The 20,544-nt window shown below is 41.3% G+C and overlaps 1 protein-coding gene across 1 annotated transcript in view; it reads left to right on the plus strand.

The window, feature by feature from the left end:
• Positions 1 to 20,544, plus strand: part of LOC110312009 (uncharacterized) — a 142,245-nt gene that overhangs the window by 27,178 nt on the left and 94,523 nt on the right. The window contains exons 7-8 of the mRNA XM_085832137.1: positions 2,217 to 2,278; positions 11,914 to 11,950. Coding sequence (XP_085688263.1) covers positions 2,217 to 2,278; positions 11,914 to 11,950 — 99 coding nt within the window. The remainder of the gene's footprint in view (positions 1 to 2,216; positions 2,279 to 11,913; positions 11,951 to 20,544) is intronic.

Genomic DNA, 20,544 nt, shown 5'->3' on the forward strand with positions numbered 1-20,544 from the left:
GCCTATTGTTAGTTATAAGGGCTCAGTATTATACAGAAATGCTATGGAAAGAAATATCCAGGTGGTGGTTTCAACATTCACTCAAATGAACTTCTAAGAAACCACCTGAAGGTATCAAAAATGTGGTGGCTTCTGAGAGTTCTGGCAAAGGGATGCTTAGGACAGGAATCAAGTTCAAGTTATATTGGTGCGGACTGGACTTAGTTGGGCCCTCAATTTTTGGGAGAATCAGGGTCCTGGTACAGGTGGGCAGGGAGTCTGCAAAAAGTGACAAACAGACGCGAATACAAGGGAGTTTTGTATCTGAATGTAATTTCTCAAAGCAAGCATCAGACTTATATTACAGAAGGAGACAAGGAAGTTAAGTGATACATTAAGGTCATCCAAGGTACACTGAAGTTATCTGATGCAAAATGACTCTTACAACAAAACAGAGGAATGCATACATAAAAGCTAACAGGAACCAGCTGGGATAAAAATCAATGTTAACAACTGGGACCAAAAGCAGCCCCACCTAAGGTCAGCTTAATCTTAGAAGCCAGGGGAAAGGGCTTCTTGCCCTTGCCATAGATCCAATTCTAGTCTATTGTATAGTCCACCTTCCCCCTAGGCCATTGTAAATTCCTGTGTATGGGAGTGACTCAGCTATCTATTGTTCTAAGTATTTATTCTAGTTCCTTCTTAGATCACAACTTTCCTTCTTCCTAGGTCATTGTAAATTCCTGTGTGTGAGAGTTACTCTGCTATTTTTTCTAAGTATACTATGTAGACTAGCACTGAGATTACTAGCTCTATTCTAGTATAATGTAGTGCCTGATTTCTATCACTGACTATCAACACTAGAGGCATTTTCATCTGAATAACATTCTTACAAAGACCATAGCCCAAGGTTGGGTCAACAATTTCCTAGGATATTGGAACACTGGTGAAGGCTAATCTAACTTAGGTATATTCCTTCCCCTTCCCCTTCCCCTTCCCCTTCCCCTTCCCCTTCCCCTTCCCCTTCCCCTTCCCCTTCCCCTTCCCCTTCCCCTTCCCCTTCCCCTTCCCCTTCCCCTTCCCCTTCCCCTTCCCCTTCCCCTTCCCCTTCCCCTTCCCCTTCCCCTTCCCCTTCCCCTTCCCCTTCCCCTTCCCCTTCCCCTTCCCCTTCCCCTTCCCCTTCCCCTTCCCCTTCTTCCCCTTCCCCTTCTTCCCCTTCCCCTTCTTCCCCTTCCCCTTCTTCCCCTTCCCCTTCCCCTTCCCCTTCCCCTTCCCCTTCCCCTTCCCCTTCCCCTTCCCCTTCCTTTTCTTTTCTTTTCTTTTTTTCAAGATAGGGTTTCTCTGTGTAGCCCTGGCTGTCCTGGCACTCACTTTGTAGACCAGGCTGGCCTCGAAATCAGAAATCCACCTGTCTCTGCCTCCCAAGTGCTGGGACTAATGGCATGCACAACCACTTCCCAGCTTAGCTATATTTCAAAATCAATCCTTAGAGGCACTTATAATAAAACAATATTGAAGGAAAGCACACAGATCTGTTCACCTACTAAAGCAAGGACAGATTTGGAGCATTTATTTTATAGGATGCCATGGTTCCAGGAGACTAAGTTTCTGTGAACTTTTCACCTCGGGACTGCATCCAAGCTTTTGGGCCTGTCATGCAAGTCACTACTGGAGTGGGTGTGGCATTATATAGAACCCCCCTCTTAGTAGAGAGCACCACACTCAAAGGAATGCCTCCAAAGTGTCATGACAGACTTGATGGCCTAGAGACATGGGTAGCTGAATGAGACAGAAGCACTAAAACTATGAATACATAAATATAAGTTTACTACAGCCATTAGAAGAAAACATGGAAAATTACTGTCTTCTCTCCATGTGTGTGCCTCTGTGTGAGTGTGTGTATGCGCGCATGTGTGTAGTTTTGTTGTTTTAATCAAGAACTAAGTTTTCATCATTCTACATGAAGAAAGATGGTAAAGACAGCAGTCACCAATCACAATTAACTTTTGAAGAATGAATTCATACTTGTTTGTGCCATGTATTTTTCCATGCCTTTAATTCCAGAACTCAGGAGGCAAAAGGCAGCAACATGGTTCACATTCTGGATTTTAGGTCAGCTGGGCTACATAGTGAGATCCTGTATTAGATAAGGACTCAAAATTGAAGAATTTAGAACACTTGCTAAATGTTTTTCATATGGAGAGTAAAATAATGATTGCTTTTAACATGTGTCACAGTGGAGAAACTTCTTTCAAACAGCCAGAAGAAAGAACTAAAAGGCAAATCAGGTTCAATAAAGGTAAGATTCTTATAATGAATTACTCTTTTTGGTCTTACCTACCCCAAACAAAATAAACATGAGTAAAAATTTACTGCACCAAATGGAGTTATGTAAATCAAATATAAATGCAGTTCTTTTGTTTTAGTACGTCTTTTCTAATACTCTGAAAAGTCAGAATTAATTATTTATAAGCACTTTTAACTATGAAAACATACTGCCAAAATGTTGCATATTTGATTTTGATGCTCATATATGTACAGCCTTTATTTAAATAAGAAAAAAAACCTGGCAGGGGACCCCAGTAGTCACATTGTAGCAAATTGGACTTTTGGCAAAGCTGATTTTCTTTTAGTTTTTATGGCAAAGGATTCTACTTTGTACTGTATATGAGTATATAGTTCAAAGTCATTAAACTGTAATTATATCACAAGTAAAGAGTAATATTCAATTACTTCTTTTACTTTTTTTTTTTTTTGTGTTTTTGTTTTTTGAAGTGGTTGGTTGGGATTGACATTGGCTTTGTTGGCATTTCAGGCATGTACCTTTCCTGTACCTTTAGAACTTTTCCCTTTAGTTTTTCTTAAATAGATCAGGGTATGATAAAACATGGTTTAACTTGATGTAAAGCACAATTTCTAGAAAAAATGTGGACACAACAAGGGAAGTTTAGATGGCATTATTCTGAATTTCAAAATATTAACTGCACATCCACTGAGTCTGAATAGTTCCTGTAACAGTGGAAGGGACACTCTGCAGAGTTCATATTTTCATCAATTGTCATCACAGTATCTTTTAATAATACCTAACTTACTATTGGTAACCAGACTGGGTAATGAATCCAAATGAAATTCTTCCCTTAAGCTGTGTTGCCTGTGCCCTGGACTACTCGCTGCCTGATCCTACTTGCCCTTTGTGTGTGTGTGTGTGTGTGTGTGTGTGTATGTGTGTGTGTCTTGGAGGTGAGCTGGTGCAGAGTCAATGTCACAAACTCTGGGAGCAGGGGAGAAATGCTTCAGCAAGCTCATCTGAACACTGCTGCAAGCTCCTTTAATACCCTCTACCCATGACTCATTGGTCCCAAGAAAGCATCTCTTCTAAACAGCAGTTCCTAATTAGCTGACATTGTCTGCATCAGCAATCCTTGGCCTTTCAGGCAGTCCTCAATTAGGTCCTCCTGCAGGAGATGCTTTTGCGGTTGTGTGGCCCCTGGCATTTACATAGAGGTGGCTTCGCCATTCCAGCAACATTTCTACCCTCTGGTTTTTAGATTTTGACAGCCTAGTGGGAGCTGAGGTGCCATTGCCTTCACACTGTTGATCCCTTCTCAGAGGATTCCCAGTATACTGGATTGTGCCTTTCTTAGTTTGTTATGTCTTCCTGGATCTTACCTGCCATAGACTACCAGCTCTCAAAGAGATATCACTCTGGAGGCATGCCATACAAGGGGGAGATAAGGAACAGCCTACATGATAGTCTCATGGATCTCTTCCAGTCATGCTTTGATCACTTCCTTAGGGTGGGGGGGGGGTTGCAATCAGGATTTTTGAGAGCCATCAGCACCAGGAAGGTAGTCTTATTTATGAAATGCTGCCAGGAGATATGCTATGAGAAACACTTAAACAAAATAATTATTAGTATGACAATTCCTCCCATCATAGCATAAATGCTATCAATGAGGTGTCAAACAGCCTTTTAATATTGTCCCACTTTTTCCAAAAATCTGGCATCTAGGTAGAGCACAGATATCCTGGTCACATTGAGGCTGGGTAAGTTCTCCATTAGCAGCACAGAATAGTCAAGGAATTTGTCTGACCAGCTACCTTCAAGATATTGAGCCAGCTGTTGTTGGGCTTCAGTGGCATTATGCACCTGGTAATGGGTTAGGTAGATTGAGTGAAACCTGGGGTTACATGCCAATAGAGACATGTCCCTAACAAGGGCCAACTCTTCTACCAGTAAGTCAATCTGTTGTAAAGTGTGGATGGCTTGTTAAAGATGTTGATTTAGTACCTCCTGTGCCTGTAGTGCCTCAGCTGACTTACAGACTACAGCATTGATAGTCTGTCAAAGTGGCTGTCTGAGTCAAGGCAACAGTAGCTGTTGTTGCCCTGGCATTGCCTACAGTGATGGCCACAGTGATGGCAGATGTAATACCAAAAATTCTTTTCATAGTGTAAGGGTTATGAGTCTGGGCCATCAGAGTGATGGCACGAAAGTGGGTGGTATTGACCATTAGCATCCAAAAGGTGGCTGGTTCCCTCATTAGCCATTGTTGAATACCCCATCCAGCAAGCAGTCAGGAGATATTTCTCATTAAATCAGTTAAGGCTATCTCTGACAATTGAGGTATTGGTGACCAGAAAGAAAAAGGGAGACAGACACAGACAGACACAACCTGGCTGCTGATGGTCACATTCATGGGGGTTGCCCCAGTCCACATTTTTGCTGACTGGTTTATGTGGAAATACGTCCCATTAAAGAGACAGCCATGTTTAGGAGAGTAAGGGGGCATAAAACAAGACAGTTAGAGGGGCCACATAAATTCCAATTGCTCATAATGGGGTCATATCAGAATCTAATGGGATCCCTGTTAGCACAGGAGGTAATATTGCAAGTATCATGTGAGGTAATCCTCCACATACCAAGTGTGAGTATAGTTGACAATATTGGGTAGTCCCCAGAGAATTTTACACCTAGTGCAGGCTGGCAGTACTCCCAAGAGATAGAAAGTCCCAAAAAGTGAGCATTTGAGGGACCCTTGGACAATGAAGCAGGGTAACGAAGCAGGGGTGGACATAATATGCTTGGGGGATCCTCTGGGGATTTGTAATTTGTAAGGGAACACGAAGTTCCATGCCTAACATGGTGCCATAGGTTAGATTACCATGAAAGGTCCCCATGGTCATATTGCATAGCTGGATACAAGGGCCAATGGAGGAGACATTTGTGGTAAAGCAGAAAATATCCTCCGTAGACCAGGTGCCTTCTAATTGTCTTGTAGTAGTGATTAAGTCCATGAAGGGCAAACTCAAATTCACATTGGAAGAGAAAAGAACAGGGTAGGCTGGGGAATTAACTGCCACAGGCAAAAGAATGGGGGCAGAGGGCACCAAAGCCCAGAGCTCATAAGCCCCCCCCCTTAGGCTGAAGAAAAATTAATAGATACAGTATGTACATTATGTCTCTCAGTCCTGATCTTCTGGCTCCTTCATTGCCCCTGGTCTTGTGGCTGGTAAGCATGTCAAAACTAGAGTTAAGGTTATATTCAAGGTTAATCCTAGCCTAATTTTCAACCAAGTTATGATATGTAGACCTCCAATTAAGAAACACAATGGGGACCTATTCAATAGAGTACATGAAGTCCTAGCCAGAGCAATTAGACAACAAAAGGAGATCCAGGGGATAAAAATTGGAAAGGAAGAAGTAAAAATATTACTATTTGCAGATGTTATGATAGTATATATGAGTGACCCTAAAAATTCCACCAGAGAACTCCTAAATATGATGAACAGCTTCAGTGCTATGGATATAAAATTAACTCAAACAAATTAGTGACCTTTCTCTACACAAAGGATAATAAACAGGCTGAGAAAGAAATTAGGGAAGCAACCCCCTTCACAATAGTCACAAATAATATAAGACACCTTGGTGTGACTCTAACTAAGGAAGTGAAAGATCTGTATGATAAGAGTTTCAAGCCTCTGAAGAAAGAAATTGAAGAAGATCTCAGAAGATGGAAAGGTCTCCCATGCTCATGGATTGGCAGGAATAATATGGTAAAAATAGCCATATTGCTGAAAGCAATCTACAGATTCAATGTAATCCCCATCAAAATTCCAACTCAATTCTTCACTGAGTTAGAAAGGGCAATTTGCAAATTCATCTGGAATAACAAAAAACCTAGGATAGCAAAATTATTCTCAACAATAAAAGAACCTCTGGTGGAATCACCATGCCTGACCTCAAGCTATACTACAGAGCAATTGCGATAAAAACGTCATGGTACTGGTACAGTGACAGGCAGGTAGATCAATGGAATAGAATTGAAGAGCCAGAAATGAACCCACACATCTATGGTCACTTGATCTTTGACAAAGGAGCTAAAACCATACAGTGGAAAAAAGACAGCATTTTCAACAAATGGTGCTGGCTCAACTAGCAGTTATCATGTAGAAGAATGCAAATTAATTCATTCCTATGTCCTTGTACACAGCTCAAGTCTAAGTTGATCAAGGAACTCCACATAAAACCAGAGATGCTGAAACTTATAGAGGAAAATGTGGGGAAAAGCCTCGAAGATATGGGCACAGGGGAAAAATTCCTGAACAGAATAGCAATGGCTTGTGCTGTAAGATGGAGAATCGACAAATGGGACCTCATAAAATTGCAAAGCTTCTGTAAGGCAAAAGATACCGTCAATAAGACATGAAGGCCACCAACAGATTGGGACAGGATCTGTCTTAGTCAGGGTTTCTATTCCTGCACAAACATCATGACCAAGAAACAAGTTGGGGAGGAAAGGGTTTATTCGGCTTACACTTGCATGCTGCTGTTCATCACCAAAGGAAGTCAGGACTGGAACTCAAGCAGGTCAGAAAGCAGGAGCTGATGCAGAGGCCATGGAGGGATGTTCTTTACTGGCTTGCCTCTCCTGGCTTGCTCAGCCTGCTCTCTCATAGAACCAAGACTACCAGCCCAGAGATGGTCCCACCCACAAGGTGGGACCCCTTGATTACTAATTGAGAAAATGCCTTACAGCTGGATCTCATGGAGGCATTTCCTCAACTGAAGCTCCTTTCTCTGTGGTAACTCCAGCTGTGTCAAGTTGACACAAAACTAGCCAGTACAGGATCTTTACCAATCCTAAATCTGATAGGGGACTAATATTCAATATATATAAAGAACTCAAGAAGCTGGACTCTAGAAAATCAAATAACCCTTTTAAAAATGGGGTACAGAGCTAAACAAAGAATTTTCAACTGAGGAGTACCGAATGACTGAGAAGCACCTGAAAAAAATGTTCAACATCGTTAATCATCAGGGAAATGCAATCAAAACAACCCTGAGATTCCACCTCACACCAGTCAGAATGGCTAAGAGCAAAAATTCAGGTGACAGCAGATGCTGGTGAGGATGTGGAGAAAGACGAACACTCCTCCACTGTTGGTGGGACTGCAAGCTTGTACTCCACTCTGGAAATCAGTCTGGAGGTTCTCAGAAAATTGGACATAGTACTACCAGAAGATCCAGCAATTACTTCCTGGGCATATACCCAGAAGATGTGCCAATGTGTAATAAGGACACGTACTCCACTATGTTCATAGCAGCCTTATTTATAATAGCCAGAAGCTGGAAAGAACCCAGATGTCCCTCAACAGAATAATGGATACCGGAAATTTGATACATTTACACAATGGAGTACTACTCAGCTATTAAAAACAATGAATTTATGAAATTCTTAGGCAAATGGATGGATTTGGAGGATCATCCTGAGTGAGGTAACCCAATCAGAAAAGAACACACATGTGCACTCACTGATAAGTGGATATTAGCCCAGAAATTTAGAATATCCAAGATACAATTTGCAAAACACATGAAACTCAAGAAGAAGGAAAACCAAAGTGTGGATACTTTGTTCCTTCTTAGAATGGGGAACAAAATACCCATGGGAGCTGTTACAGAGACAAAGTTCAGAGTAGAGCCTGAAGTAAGGACCATCCAGAGACTGCTCCCCTTGGGGATCTATCCCACAAACAACCACCAAACTTAGACACTAGGCAGATGCCAACAAGAGCCTGCTGACAGGAGCCTGATATAGCTGTTTCCTGTGAGGCTCTGCCAGTGCCTGGCAAATACAGAAATGGATGTTCACAGTCATTTATTGGACAGAGCACAAAGTCCCCAATGAAGGAGCCAGAGAAAGTACCCAGGGAGCTGAAGGAGTCTGAAGCCCCATAGGAGGAACATCAATATGAACTAATCAGTACCTCCAGAGCTCCTTGGAACTATAGCACCAATCAAAGAAAACACATGGTGGAACTTGTGGCTCTAGCTGTATTTGTAGCAGAGGATTGCCTACTTGGTCATCAATGGGAGGAGCGGCCCTTGGTCCTATGAAGGCTCTACGTCCCAGTATAGGGGAATGCCAGGACCAGGAATGGGAGTGGGAGGGGTGGGGAGTAAGGGGAGGGAGGAGGGAATAGGGGATTTTCGGAGAAGAAACTAGGAAAGGGGATAACATTTGAAATGTAAATAAAGAAAATATCTTAAAAAAAAAAACCACAGTGGGGTTGAGCACTGCCTTAAGATTATAGTATTTGTAATAGGACTAGAGGTGCATTGTCTATTGCTCCAGTACTTGTTCAAAATAAGGGGAATCTGGGCCAGAATAGTTTGCAGCTTTTCTGATTAGTGCCAAGTCTGCCAGAGGAGTGGGATTCCAGGATCTAGTCCTTGCATCAGGGCCAAGATTGACAGGGAAAGCCTCAATATACACCCGAGGAGAATGGGACCCCCAGGAAAGAGGCAGTCCAGCACAAGGGACAGGCATTGCAGAAGCAACCACCGCAGGAGTGCCTGATGGAAGGCAAAGTCCCCCTAAATCATGCCAGGGTTAAGCCGGTGGTACCTCTGATGGTGTGGGAGCAGAAGGGCTAGTGAGTGAGGGACCTGGGACAGCAGGGCTAGAGGATGGCTTGGAGCCTAGTGGCCAGAGGGCTAGAGCAGAGGCACCCTCATTTTCATCCTCATTGCCATCCTCATTGCTAAAATCAACCTGTTTGCCTGGAGAAAGTGGGACAGGGTCAGTAATGAAAAGGTAACTATTAGCCTGATCCTGGCAGTGTTTATTGTGGGAAGCCACCACATCTTCTGGGGAAGAATTCTTAAGAATGGCAATGACTGCAAGGAAGATGGGGACAAAGAACAAGGGAAGGGTAATCCTAGACTGTACCTTGTACTTTCCAGCAAGGAAGAGAACATGCATTCAGAGGTCAGGGTCCCACATGTTATTCAGCAATATCCAGGGGGCCAAAATAGCAGCCTCCTACCAAAATTGGTCTGGTTAGTGGCTGAGTCTTAACCTTGAGACCACCTGTAACCAGAAGGGTTTCAGAGCCCTAATATGGGGTTCCTTGATGGTGGAGGGGAGGGACCCCATGATGACAAGTGCAAAGAAAACAAACATGAACAGATATGACAAATATGACAGAGGAGGTGACAAGGCTAAGCAGGGGACTCCTTCAGGTGTATCTCAAAGACCCTGTGCCTACAGTGTCTCTGGGATGGAAAAGGCATTTGGGAGTCGATCCCTGGTACCACTACCTGAGAGAACAGCCCCTATGATAGGTACAGGGATGAATGCAGACCAAAAGTGAAAATGAGCAGACAAAGACAAAGAAGACAGAAAAAGATGGCTACCACATGCTTATCTAGACAAATACAAAGAAGAAAAAAAAATGGCCACCACAATCTCACTGTAGCAAGCTCACCCAAAGACAAAGAACAATGAGAAGATGGTCACCTCATGTTCACCCTTGAACTGAACTGTGAGCAAAAGTCACGGAACAAACAGACAGAAAAGACGAAGAAGATAGAAATGAGGTCCATGTGCTCACCTTCTTGGGACCTATAACAGAAAACTCTAAGAGGCCACTCACCGAAGAAGCAACTGAAGGGGGCACAGAGCAGATCAGGTCAAACCATGAGCACGGTCCTTGCAGCAACAGGCAAAATTGAGCCCCCAGAAAGGAGGTTCACAAGCAGCCACAAAACTGTAGTTCACAGATGCAGCCTGTGCTGAGGACTACTCCTTGCCTTACCCTACGTGCCCTTGGGGGTTGGAGGTGAGGTGGTGCAGAGTCAATGACACAGACTCCAGGAGTAGGTGAGGAACAAGAAGCACATTGCAGTAAGCTCATCATAACATTGCTACATGCTCATCTGAACACTGCTGCAAGTTTCTTTAATACCCTCTACCCATGCCCCATTGGTCCCAAGAAAGCACCTCTTCTAAACAGCAGTTCCTGATTGGCTGGCATTGTCTGCATCTGCAATTCTTGGTCTCTTAAGCAGTCTTCATTTAGGTCCTTCTGCCAGAGATGCCTTTGCAGCTGCACTGGACTCTGGCATTAGCATAGAGGTGGCCCAGCCATTCCTGCTACAAAGCTGTAAGATGCAAAGTGTCAGGAGTGTGATAAAAACGCTAACTTTCTTATATGACATTACTATGAATTTTGTTGCTTTGCATTTATGATGATGATGAGGACTGACTGAAGCCTCCCTTGCCATAAGCATAGGTTTATCCCTGAGCTATAGTTCCAACCCATTTGTTAGTAGGACATAAACCCTTCTTGAGTCATGGAGAATACTGAGAAGGTACACTGAGTTTTTCTTGAAACCAGACAAAACAGGAATCATTTTCATTTATGAAAAAACAAACCACTGTTGTACAGTGGAAACTTGAGTGAACTTACAATTTATTTATGTAAACATGTAACTTGATTGCATGTCAGAGAGTGGTCCATGGAATGTGCTATTCCATCCCACTGCTGCTTCTCTGTTGCTCTTTCCTTGCTGAGATACAGCTCAGGGTACGTAACTACCAAGGGAGGAATCTTTCCCATAATTCTTTCCATGAGAGATAATGGACACTGTCATGAGCGTGTTTTAAGCTGCATGTAAGATTGGAAACAGATGGAACTAAGAGGATGAGTAGATTCAGTACATTAGTCTCTTTAGCTTTTTGTAAAGGTTTTGATCCCTGCTCTGTTTCTGTTTACTATGTTTTAACATGATGCAAAGGACAGTTGCCTTACATCCACCTTCCTATGCTACAGATTTGCACTCTAAACTGAGCAATTTGAACTACAAAGCTGAACAAACTTCTTTTTTTTCCTAAAAGAAACAAAGATTATACAGTCTTAGATCTTTTTCTCCTCCGCCCTCTTCTTTCTTCCTCATCCTCCTTCTCTTCTCTCCTTCCTCCCTCCTCCTTCTTCCTCCCTCCTCCTTCTTCCTCCCTCCTCCTTCTTCCTCCCTCCTCCTTCTTCCTCCTCTTCCCCCTCTTCCTCCTCCTCCTCCTCCTCCTCCTCTTCTTCTTCTTCTTCTTCTTCTTCTTCTTCTTCTTCTTCTTCTTCTTCTTCTTCTTCTTCTTCTTCTTCTTCTTCTTCTTCTTCTTCTTCTTCTTCTTCATCGTTTCTTCTTCTTCCGTATGTGATAATTTCTCTCTGTTAAGGACTCACCTTCCTCTGCTGCCTTCCAAGTGTTGGGATTAAAGATGAGTACCACAATAGCCAATCTAGAATTCTCTTTAGTACTATTGGCCCAGAGTTAATTAACAAATACAAGAACCAATTTTGTTACACAAATTGTGATCCTGTTTCAGTTATGTTGCTACTCTCTCTGTCTGAGAGTGCTTAGTTAGTATCACCACAGTTGTTTATGGGAGTTTAGTTTTAGACATCAATGCTTGATAGATCGCTCTCTGATTTTAAAAATAGAGAAAATGGAAGAACTCTCCATTAATTAATTGGCTACATTTGCTCTAGAATAGTTTCCAGATTTGTCTCAAAGGAATTGACACTAACAATGAGTCTGATAATTTTGATATATTTTTAGAGTTGTAATAAAACACATTTTGTCTTTATTTTTAGAAGTGCACTATAGTAATGATCCAAAACCTTTCTGCAGGTAAGATTTAATAGATTTAACAATATATTAACATTAGGGAAATTTAAAGATAAGAAACTAATTCTTGTTGGGTGTGTTCTGAGATAGATATTATTTTATATACTTAATAGTTGTTGTGTAGTACAGTACACACAGTGTTATGGAATATGATTTTAGACTGAAAACTTGCTTTATATAAACATGAGTTATATACTCAACCATCGTTTCCCAAGTACTAACTCTTTGCTTTGGAAAAGGAGCCTTCTAGTGTTGTTTACAGTCATTGATGCCAAACTGACTCTTCTTACATATTCATACACATTTTTAATTAATATTTTAAATGTATTTATTTACATACCAAATGTTAACCCCTTTCCTGGTTTCCCCTCTGCAAACCCCCTATCCGATTCCTCCCCCACCATTACCCTGCTTCTATGAGAGTGCTCCCCCACCCACCTACCTACTCCAACCTCACTAGCATTTCTCTACACTGGGACACCAGACCTTCACAGGACCAGGGCCTCCCCTCCCATTGATGTCAGATAAGACACCTTCAGCTTTAGACCTTTCCCTAATTCCTCTATTGGGGGTCCTTGTGCTTAGTCTGATGTTTGGTTGTGAGCCTCTGCATCTGTAGTGGTCAGGATCTGGCAGAATCTCCCAGGAGTCAGCTGTATCAGGGTCCTGTCAGCAAGCACTTCTTGGAATCTGCAATAGTATCTGGGTTTGGTGTCTGCAGGTAGGATGAATCCCCAGGTGGGGCAGTCTCTGGTTGGCCTTTCCTTCAGACTCTGCTCCACTTTTTGTCCCTGTATTTCCTCTTTTTCCTTTTATTGGATATTTTCTTTATCCAATGTTTCTTTCTTTGCAGTGTTTCTTTATTTACATTTCCAGATCTCCCTCCCCCCTCAATTCCCTTCCTCTATGAGGGTGCTCCCCTACCCACCCAACCACTCCTGCCTTCCTGCCCTGGCATTCCCCTACACTGGGGCATTGAACCCTCTCAGGCCCAAGGGTTGCTCCTCTCACTGATGTCCAACAAGGTCATCCTCTGCCACATATATGGCCAGAGCCATGAGTCCCTCCATGTGTACTCTTTGGTTGGTGGACCAGTCCCCAGGAGCTCCAGGAGATCTAGCCAGCTGACACTGTTGCTCCCACCCCATGGGGCTGCAAACCCCCTCAGTTCCTTCAGTTCCTTCTTCAACTCCTCCATTGGGGACCCCACTCTCAGTCCAATGGTTGGCTGCAAGCATTCACTTATGTACTTGTTAGGCTCTGACAGAGACTCTCAGGAGACAGCTATATCAGGCTTCCAGCAGCAAGCACTTCCCAGCATTCACAATAGTGTCCAGGTTTGGTGGCTGATTATAGGATGGATCCCCAGGTGGGGAAGTCTCTGGATGACCTTTCCTTCATTCTTTGCTCCACACTTTGTCTCTGTATCTCCTCCTGTGAGCATTTTGTGCCCCCTTCTAAGAAGCACTGAAGCATCCACACTTTGGTCTTTGTTCTTCTTGAGCTTCATGTGGTCTGTGAATTGTATCTTGGATATTCTGAACTTTTGGGCTAATATCCACTTATCAGTGAATACATATCCTGTGTGTTCTTTTGTGACTGGATTACCTCACTCAGGATGATGTTTTCAAGTTCCATCCATTTGCCTGTTGCGGTAAATCTCCAACCCAAATAATGCCCTGGCATTCCCCCTGTACTGGGGCATATGATCTTCGCAATACCAAGGGCCTCTCCTCCCACTGATGGCCGACTAGGCCATCCTCTGCTACATATGCAACTAGAGACACAGCCCTGGGGGGTAGTGGTTAATTCATATTGTTTTTCCTCCTATAGGGTTGCAGACCCCTTCAGCTCTTTGGGTACTTTCTCTAGCTCCTCCATTGGGGGCTCTGTGTTCCATCCAATAGATGACTGGGATCATCCACTTCTGTATTTGCCAGGCATTGGCATAGCCTCACAAGAGAGAGCTATGTCAGGGTCCTGTCAGCAAAATCTTTCTGGCATATGCAATAGTGTCTGGGTTTGGTGGTTGCATATGGGAGGGATCCCCAGGTAGGGCAGTCTCTGGATGGTCTTTCCTTCAGGCTCTGCTCCAAACTTTGTAACTCCTTCCACGGGGATTTTGTTCCACATTCTAAGAAGGAGAGAAGTATCCACACTTTGGTCTTCTTTCTTCTTGAGTTTCATGTGTTTTGCAAATTGTATCTTGGATATTCTAAGTTTCTGGGCTAATATCTGCTTATCAGTGTGTGCATATCATGTGTGTTCTTTTGAGATTGGGTTACCTCACTCAGGATGATATCCTCCAGATCCATCCATTTGCCTAAGAATTTCATGAATTCATTGTTTTTTTTGTTTCTTTTGTTTTGTTTTTAAAATTTATTTATTATATGTAAGTACACTGTAGCTCTCCTCAGACACCCCAGAAGAGGGCATCAGATCTCATTATGGATGGTTGTGAGCCACCATGTGGTTGCTGGGATTTGAACTCAGGACCTTCGGCAAAGCCATCTCTCCAGCCCGAATTCATTGTTTTTAATAGCTGAGTAGTACTTCATTGTGTAAATGTACCACATTTTCTCTATCCATTCCTCTGTTTTTTTTTTTTTTTTTTCACATTCTGGCTATTACAAATAAGGCTGCTATGAACATAGTGGAGCATGTGTCCTTATTACAAATTGAAACATCTTTTGGGTATATGCCCAGGAGAGGAATTGCTGGATCTTTTGGTAGTACTATGTCTAATTTTCTGAGGAACCACCAGACTGATTTCTAGAGTGGTTGTACCAGCTTGCAATCTGCCAACAATAGAGGAGTGTCCCTATTTCTCCACATCCTTGCCAGCATCTGCTGTGACCTGAATTTTTGATCTAGGCATTCTGATTGGTGTGAGGTGGAATCTCATGGTTGTTTTGATTTGCATTTCCCTGATGATTGACGATGTTGAACATTTTTTCAGATGCTTCTCAGCCCTTCGGTATTCTTCAGTTGAGAATTCTTTGTTTGGCTCTGTACCCCATTTTTTAATAGGGTTATTTGATTTTTCTGGAGTCCATCTTCTTGAGTTCTTTATATATATTGGATATTAGTCCCCTATCTGATTTAGCATACGTAAAGATCCTTTCCCAATCTGTTGGCGGCCTTTTTGTCTTATTGACGGTGTCTTTTGCCTTGCAGAAGCTTTGCAATTTTATGAGGTTCCATTTGTCGATTCTCCATCTTACAGCACAAGCCATTGCTGATCTGTTCAGGACTTTTCCCCCTGTGCCCATATCTTCAAGGCTTTTCCCCACTTTCTCCTCTATAAGTTTCATAGTCTCTGGTTTTATGTGGAGTTCCTTGATCCACTTAGATTTGACCTTAGTACAAGGAGATAAGAAGGGATTAATTCCCATTCTTCTACATGATAACCGCCAGTTGTGCCAGTACCATTTGTTGAAAAATGCTGTCTTTTTTCCACTGTATGGTTTTAGCTCCTTTGTCAAAGATCAAGTGACCATAGGTGTGTGGGTTCAATTCTATTTCATTGATCTACCTGTCTGTCGCTGTACCAGTACCATGCAGTTTTATGACAATTGTTCTGTAGTACAGCTTAAGGTCAGGCATCGTGATTCCACCAGAGGTTCTTTTATTGTTGAGAATACTTTCTGCTATCCTAGGTTTTTTTGTTATTCCAGATGAATTTGCAAAATGTCCTTTCTAACTCAGTGAAGAATTGAGTTGGAATTTTGATGGGTATTGCATTGAATCTGTAGATTGATTTTGGCAAGATAACCATTTTTACTATATTGATCCTGGTAATCCATGAGCATGGGAGACCTTTCCATCTTCTGAGATCTTCTTTGATTTCTTTCTTCAGTGACCTGAAGTTCTTATCATACAGATCTTTCACTTCCTTTGTTAGAGTCACACCAAGGTATTTTATATTATTTGTGACTAATGTGAAGGGTGTTGCTTCCCTAATTTCTTTCCCATCCTGTTTATCTTTTTTTTTTAAATGAGGCACAGATTTTTTTTAAAGATTTATTTATTGATTATATGTAAGTACACTGTAGCTGTCTTCAGACACTCCAGAAGAGAGAGTCAGATGGTTGTGAGCCACCATGTGGTTGCTGGGATTTGAACTCCGGATCTTCGGAAGAGCAGTCGGGTGCTCTTACCCACTGAGCCATCTCACCAGCCCCTGTTTATCTTTTGTGTTGAGAAAGGCCACTGATTTGTTTGAGTTAATTTTATATCCAGCTACTTTCCTGAAGCTGTTTATCAGGTTTAGGTGTTCTCTGGTGGAATTTTCAGGATCACTTATATATCCTATCATATCATCTGCAAATAGTGATATTTTCACTTCTTCCTTTTCAATTTGTATCCCTTTGACCTCCTTTTGTTGTCTAATTGCTCTGGCTAGGACTTCAAGTACAATGTTGAATAGGTAGGGAGAGAGTGGGCAGCCTTGTCTGGTCCCTGATTTTAGAGGGATTGCTTCCAGCTTCTTAGCCTTTACTTTGATGTTGGCTACTGGTTTGTTGTAGATTGCTTTTATTATGTTTAGGTATGGGCCTTGAATTCCTGATCTTTCAAGACTTTTATTATGAATGGGTGTTGGATTTTGTCAAATGCTTTTTCAGCATCTAATGAGATGATCATGTGGTTTTTGTCTTTGATTTTGCTTACATAGTTGAGTACATTGATGCATTTCCATATATTAAACCATCCCTGGAATGAAGCCTACTTGATCATGATGGATGATCGTTTTGATGTATTCTTAGATTTGGTTAGGGAGAATTTTATTGAGTATTTTTGCGTTGATATTCATAAGGGAAATTGGTCTGAAGTTCTCTATCTTTGTTGGGTCTTTATGTAGTTTAGGTATCAGAGTAATTGTGGCTTCATAGAATGAGTTGGGTAGAGTACCTTCAGCTTCTATTTTGTGGAATAGTTTGAGGAGGATTGGAATTAGGTCTTCTTTGAAGGTCTGATAGAACTCTGCACTAAACTCATCTGGTCCTGGGCTTTTTTTGGTTGGGAGACTATTAATGACTGCTTCTATTTCTTTAGGGGATATGGGACTGTTTAGGTCATTAATCTGATCCTGATTTAACTTTGTTACCTGGTGTCTGTCTAGAAATTTGTCCATTGCATCCAGGTTTTCCAGTTTTGTTGAGTATAGCCTTTTGTAGTAGGATCTGATGATGTTTTGGATTTCGTCAGGTTCTGTTGTTATGTCTCCCTTTTCATTTCTAATTTTGTTAATTAGGATACTGTCCCTGTGCCCTCTAGTGAGTCTGGCTAAGGGTTTATCTATCTTGTTGATTTTCTCAAAGGACCAGCTCCTGGTTTGGTTGATTCTTTGAATAGTTCTTTTTGTTTCCACTTGGTTAATTTTATCCCTGAGTTTGATTATTTCCTGCTGTCTATTCTTCTTGGGTGAATTTACTTCCTTTTGTTCTAGAGCTTTTAGGTATGCTGTCAAGCTGCTAGTGTATGCTCTCTCTAGTTTCTATTTGGAGGCACTCAGAGCTATGAGTTTTCCTCTTAGGACTGCTTTCATTGTGTCCTATAAGTTTGAGTATGTTGTAGCTTCATTTTCATTAAACTCTAAAAAGTCTTTAATTTCTGTCTTTATTTCTTTCTTGATCAAGGTATCATTGAATAGAGTGTTCTTCAGCTTCCACATGAATGTTGGCTTTCTATTATTTATGTTGTTATTGAAGGTTCTCTGGGGACCTTGGGACCCTCCACCGAGATCGCACCCAAGATGGCTCGGGGGTGGCACCGACCAGAATGAATCCCAGCCATTGGTCGGGCAGGTGTCCTTTGTCCCTGTTCCTGCTAGCACAAGACACTCTGGGTTTTTTGGAACAGATGTTGTGTTCTACTCACGGGTGATCTCAAGATCCTGGGTGTGTTAGGGTCCCTGCAGCATGGAGAGTCTTCTTTCCTGAATTTTTGATCTTAGCCATTATGACTTGTTTGAGGTGGAATCTCAGGGTTGTTTTGATTTGTATTTCCCTGATGACTAAATATGTTTAACTTTTCTTTAGGTGCTTCTCAGCCACTCAGTATTCCTTAGCTGAGAATTCCTTGTTTAGCTTTGTACCCCATATTTTAATAGGGTTATTTGATTCTCTGGAGTCTAACTTCATGAGTTCTTTGTATATATTGCATATTAGACCTCTATCAGATGTAGGATTGGTAAAATCTTTTCCCAATCTGTTGGTTGCCATTTTGTTCTTTTGTTAGTGTCCTTTGCCTTACAGAAGCTTTGCAATTTTATGAGGTCCCATTTGTAAATTCTTTCTCTTAGAGCATAAGCTATTGGTGTTCTGTTCAGGAGATTTTTCCCTGTACCCATGTGTTCAATGTTCACCCCTACTTCCACTTCTATTAGATTCAGTGTATCTGGTTTTATATGAAGGTCATCGATCCACTTCAGCTTGAGCTTTGTACAGGGAGATAAGAATGGATCAATTTGCATTCTTCTACATGTTGACTGTCACTTAAATCAGCACCGTTTGTTGAAAATACTGTCTTTTTTCTCCACTGGATATTTTTAGCTCCTTTGTCAAAGATCAAGTGACCATAGGTGTGTGGGTTCATTTCTGGGTCTTCAATTCTATTCTGTTGATCTACCTTTCTGTCACTGTACCAATACCATGCAGTTTGTTATCACTATTGCTGTATAGTACAGCTTGAGGTCAGGAGTGCTGATTCTCCCAGAAGTAGTTTTATTGTTCAGAATATTTTTCCCTATCCTGGGTTTTTTTCTAAATGAATTTGAGAATTGCTCTTTCTAACTCTATGAAGAAGTGAGTTGGAGTTTTGATGAGGATTGCATTGAATCTGTAGATTCCTTTCAACAATATGACCATTTTATCATATTAATAAATCTAATCCAAGAGTATGGGAGATCTTTCCATCATCTGAGATCTTCCATTTCTTTCTTCAGAGACTTGAAGTTCTTATCATAAAGATTGTTCACTTGCTTGGTTAGTCATACCAAGGTATGACTATTATTTGTGGCTATTGTGAAGGGTGTTGTTCCCTGAATTTCTTTCTTATTCTGTTTATTCTTAGCGTATGGGAAGGCTACTGATTTGTTTGTGTTAATTTTGTATCCAGCCACTTTGCTGAAGTCATTTATCAGCTGTAGGAGTTCTCTGGTAGAATTTTTGGGGTCACTTAAGTATACTATCATATCATCTGCAAATAGTGATATTTAGCTTTCTTCCTTTGCAATTTGTATCCCTTTGACCTCCTTTTTCCTGTCTAATTGCTCTAGCTAGAATTTCAAGTAGTATTTTGAATTGACAGGGAGAGAGTGGGAAACCTTATGTAGTCCCTGATTTTAGTGGAATTGCTTCCAGTTTTTCTCCATTTAGTTCGATGTTGGCTACTGATTTGCGGTCTACTGATTTTACTATGTTTTGGTATTGGCCTTAAATTCCTGATGTTTCCACCACTTTTAACATGAAAGGACATTGAATTTTGTCAAATGCTTTTTCATCATCTAATGTGGTTTCTTTTCTTTGAGTTTGTTTATGTAGTGGATTACGTTGATGGATTTCAATATATTGAACCATCCCTGCATCCCTGGGATGAAACCTACTTGATCATGGTGAGTGTTTTGATACTTTCTTGGAATTGTTTTGCAAGAGTTTTGTTGATTTTTTTAAATTGATATTTAGAAGTGAAATTAGTCTGAAGTTCTCTTCTTCATTGGGTCTTTGTGTGGTTTTGATATCAGCGTAATTGTGGCTTCAAGACCGAATTATGTAACGTTCCTTCTGTTTCTATATCATGAAATAGCTTGAAGCGTATTGGTATTAGGTCTTCTTTGAAGGTCTGATAGAATTCTGCACTAAACACTGGGCATTTTTTGGGGAGACTTTTAAAGACTTGTTCTATTTCCTTAGGGCCTATGGGACTGTTTAGATGGTTTATCTGATCCTGATTTAACTTTGGTACCTGCTATCTATCTAGAATATTGTCCATTTCATCCAGATTTTCCATTTTTGTTGAGTATAGGCTTTTGTTGTATGATCTGATGATTTTTTTGATTTTCTGTGGTTATATCTCCCTTTCCTTTCTGATTTTGTTAATTTGGATACTGTCTCTGTGCCTTCTGGTTAGAGGATTTATCTACTTTGTTGATTTTCTCAAAGAATCAGCTCCTGGTTTTGTTGATTCTTTGTATAGTTCTTTTTGTTTCTACTTGGTTGATGTCAGCCCTGAGTTTAATTATTTCCTGCTTTGTACTTGGGTGTATTTGCTTGTTTTTGTTCTAGAACTTTCAGATGTGCTGTTAATCTGCTAGTGTGTGCTCTCTCCAGTTTCTTTTTGGAGGCATTCAGAGCTATGAGTTTTCCTTTTAGCACTGCTTTCATTGTGTCCCATAAGTTTGGGTATGTTGTGGCTTCATTTTCATTAAATTCTAAAAAGTCTTTAATTTCTGTCTTTATTTCTTCCTTAACTAAGTTATCATTGAGTAGGGCATTTTTCAGCTTCCATGTGTATGTTTGCTTTTTGTTGTTTTGGTTGTTATTGAATACTAGCCTTAGTCCATGGTTATCTGATAGGAGGCATGGGATTATTTTAAT

Source organism: Mus caroli, unplaced genomic scaffold (genome assembly GCF_978045245.1).
Source record: "Mus caroli unplaced genomic scaffold, Mus_caroli_1 scaffold_17, whole genome shotgun sequence".
Lineage (NCBI taxonomy): Eukaryota > Metazoa > Chordata > Mammalia > Rodentia > Muridae > Mus > Mus caroli.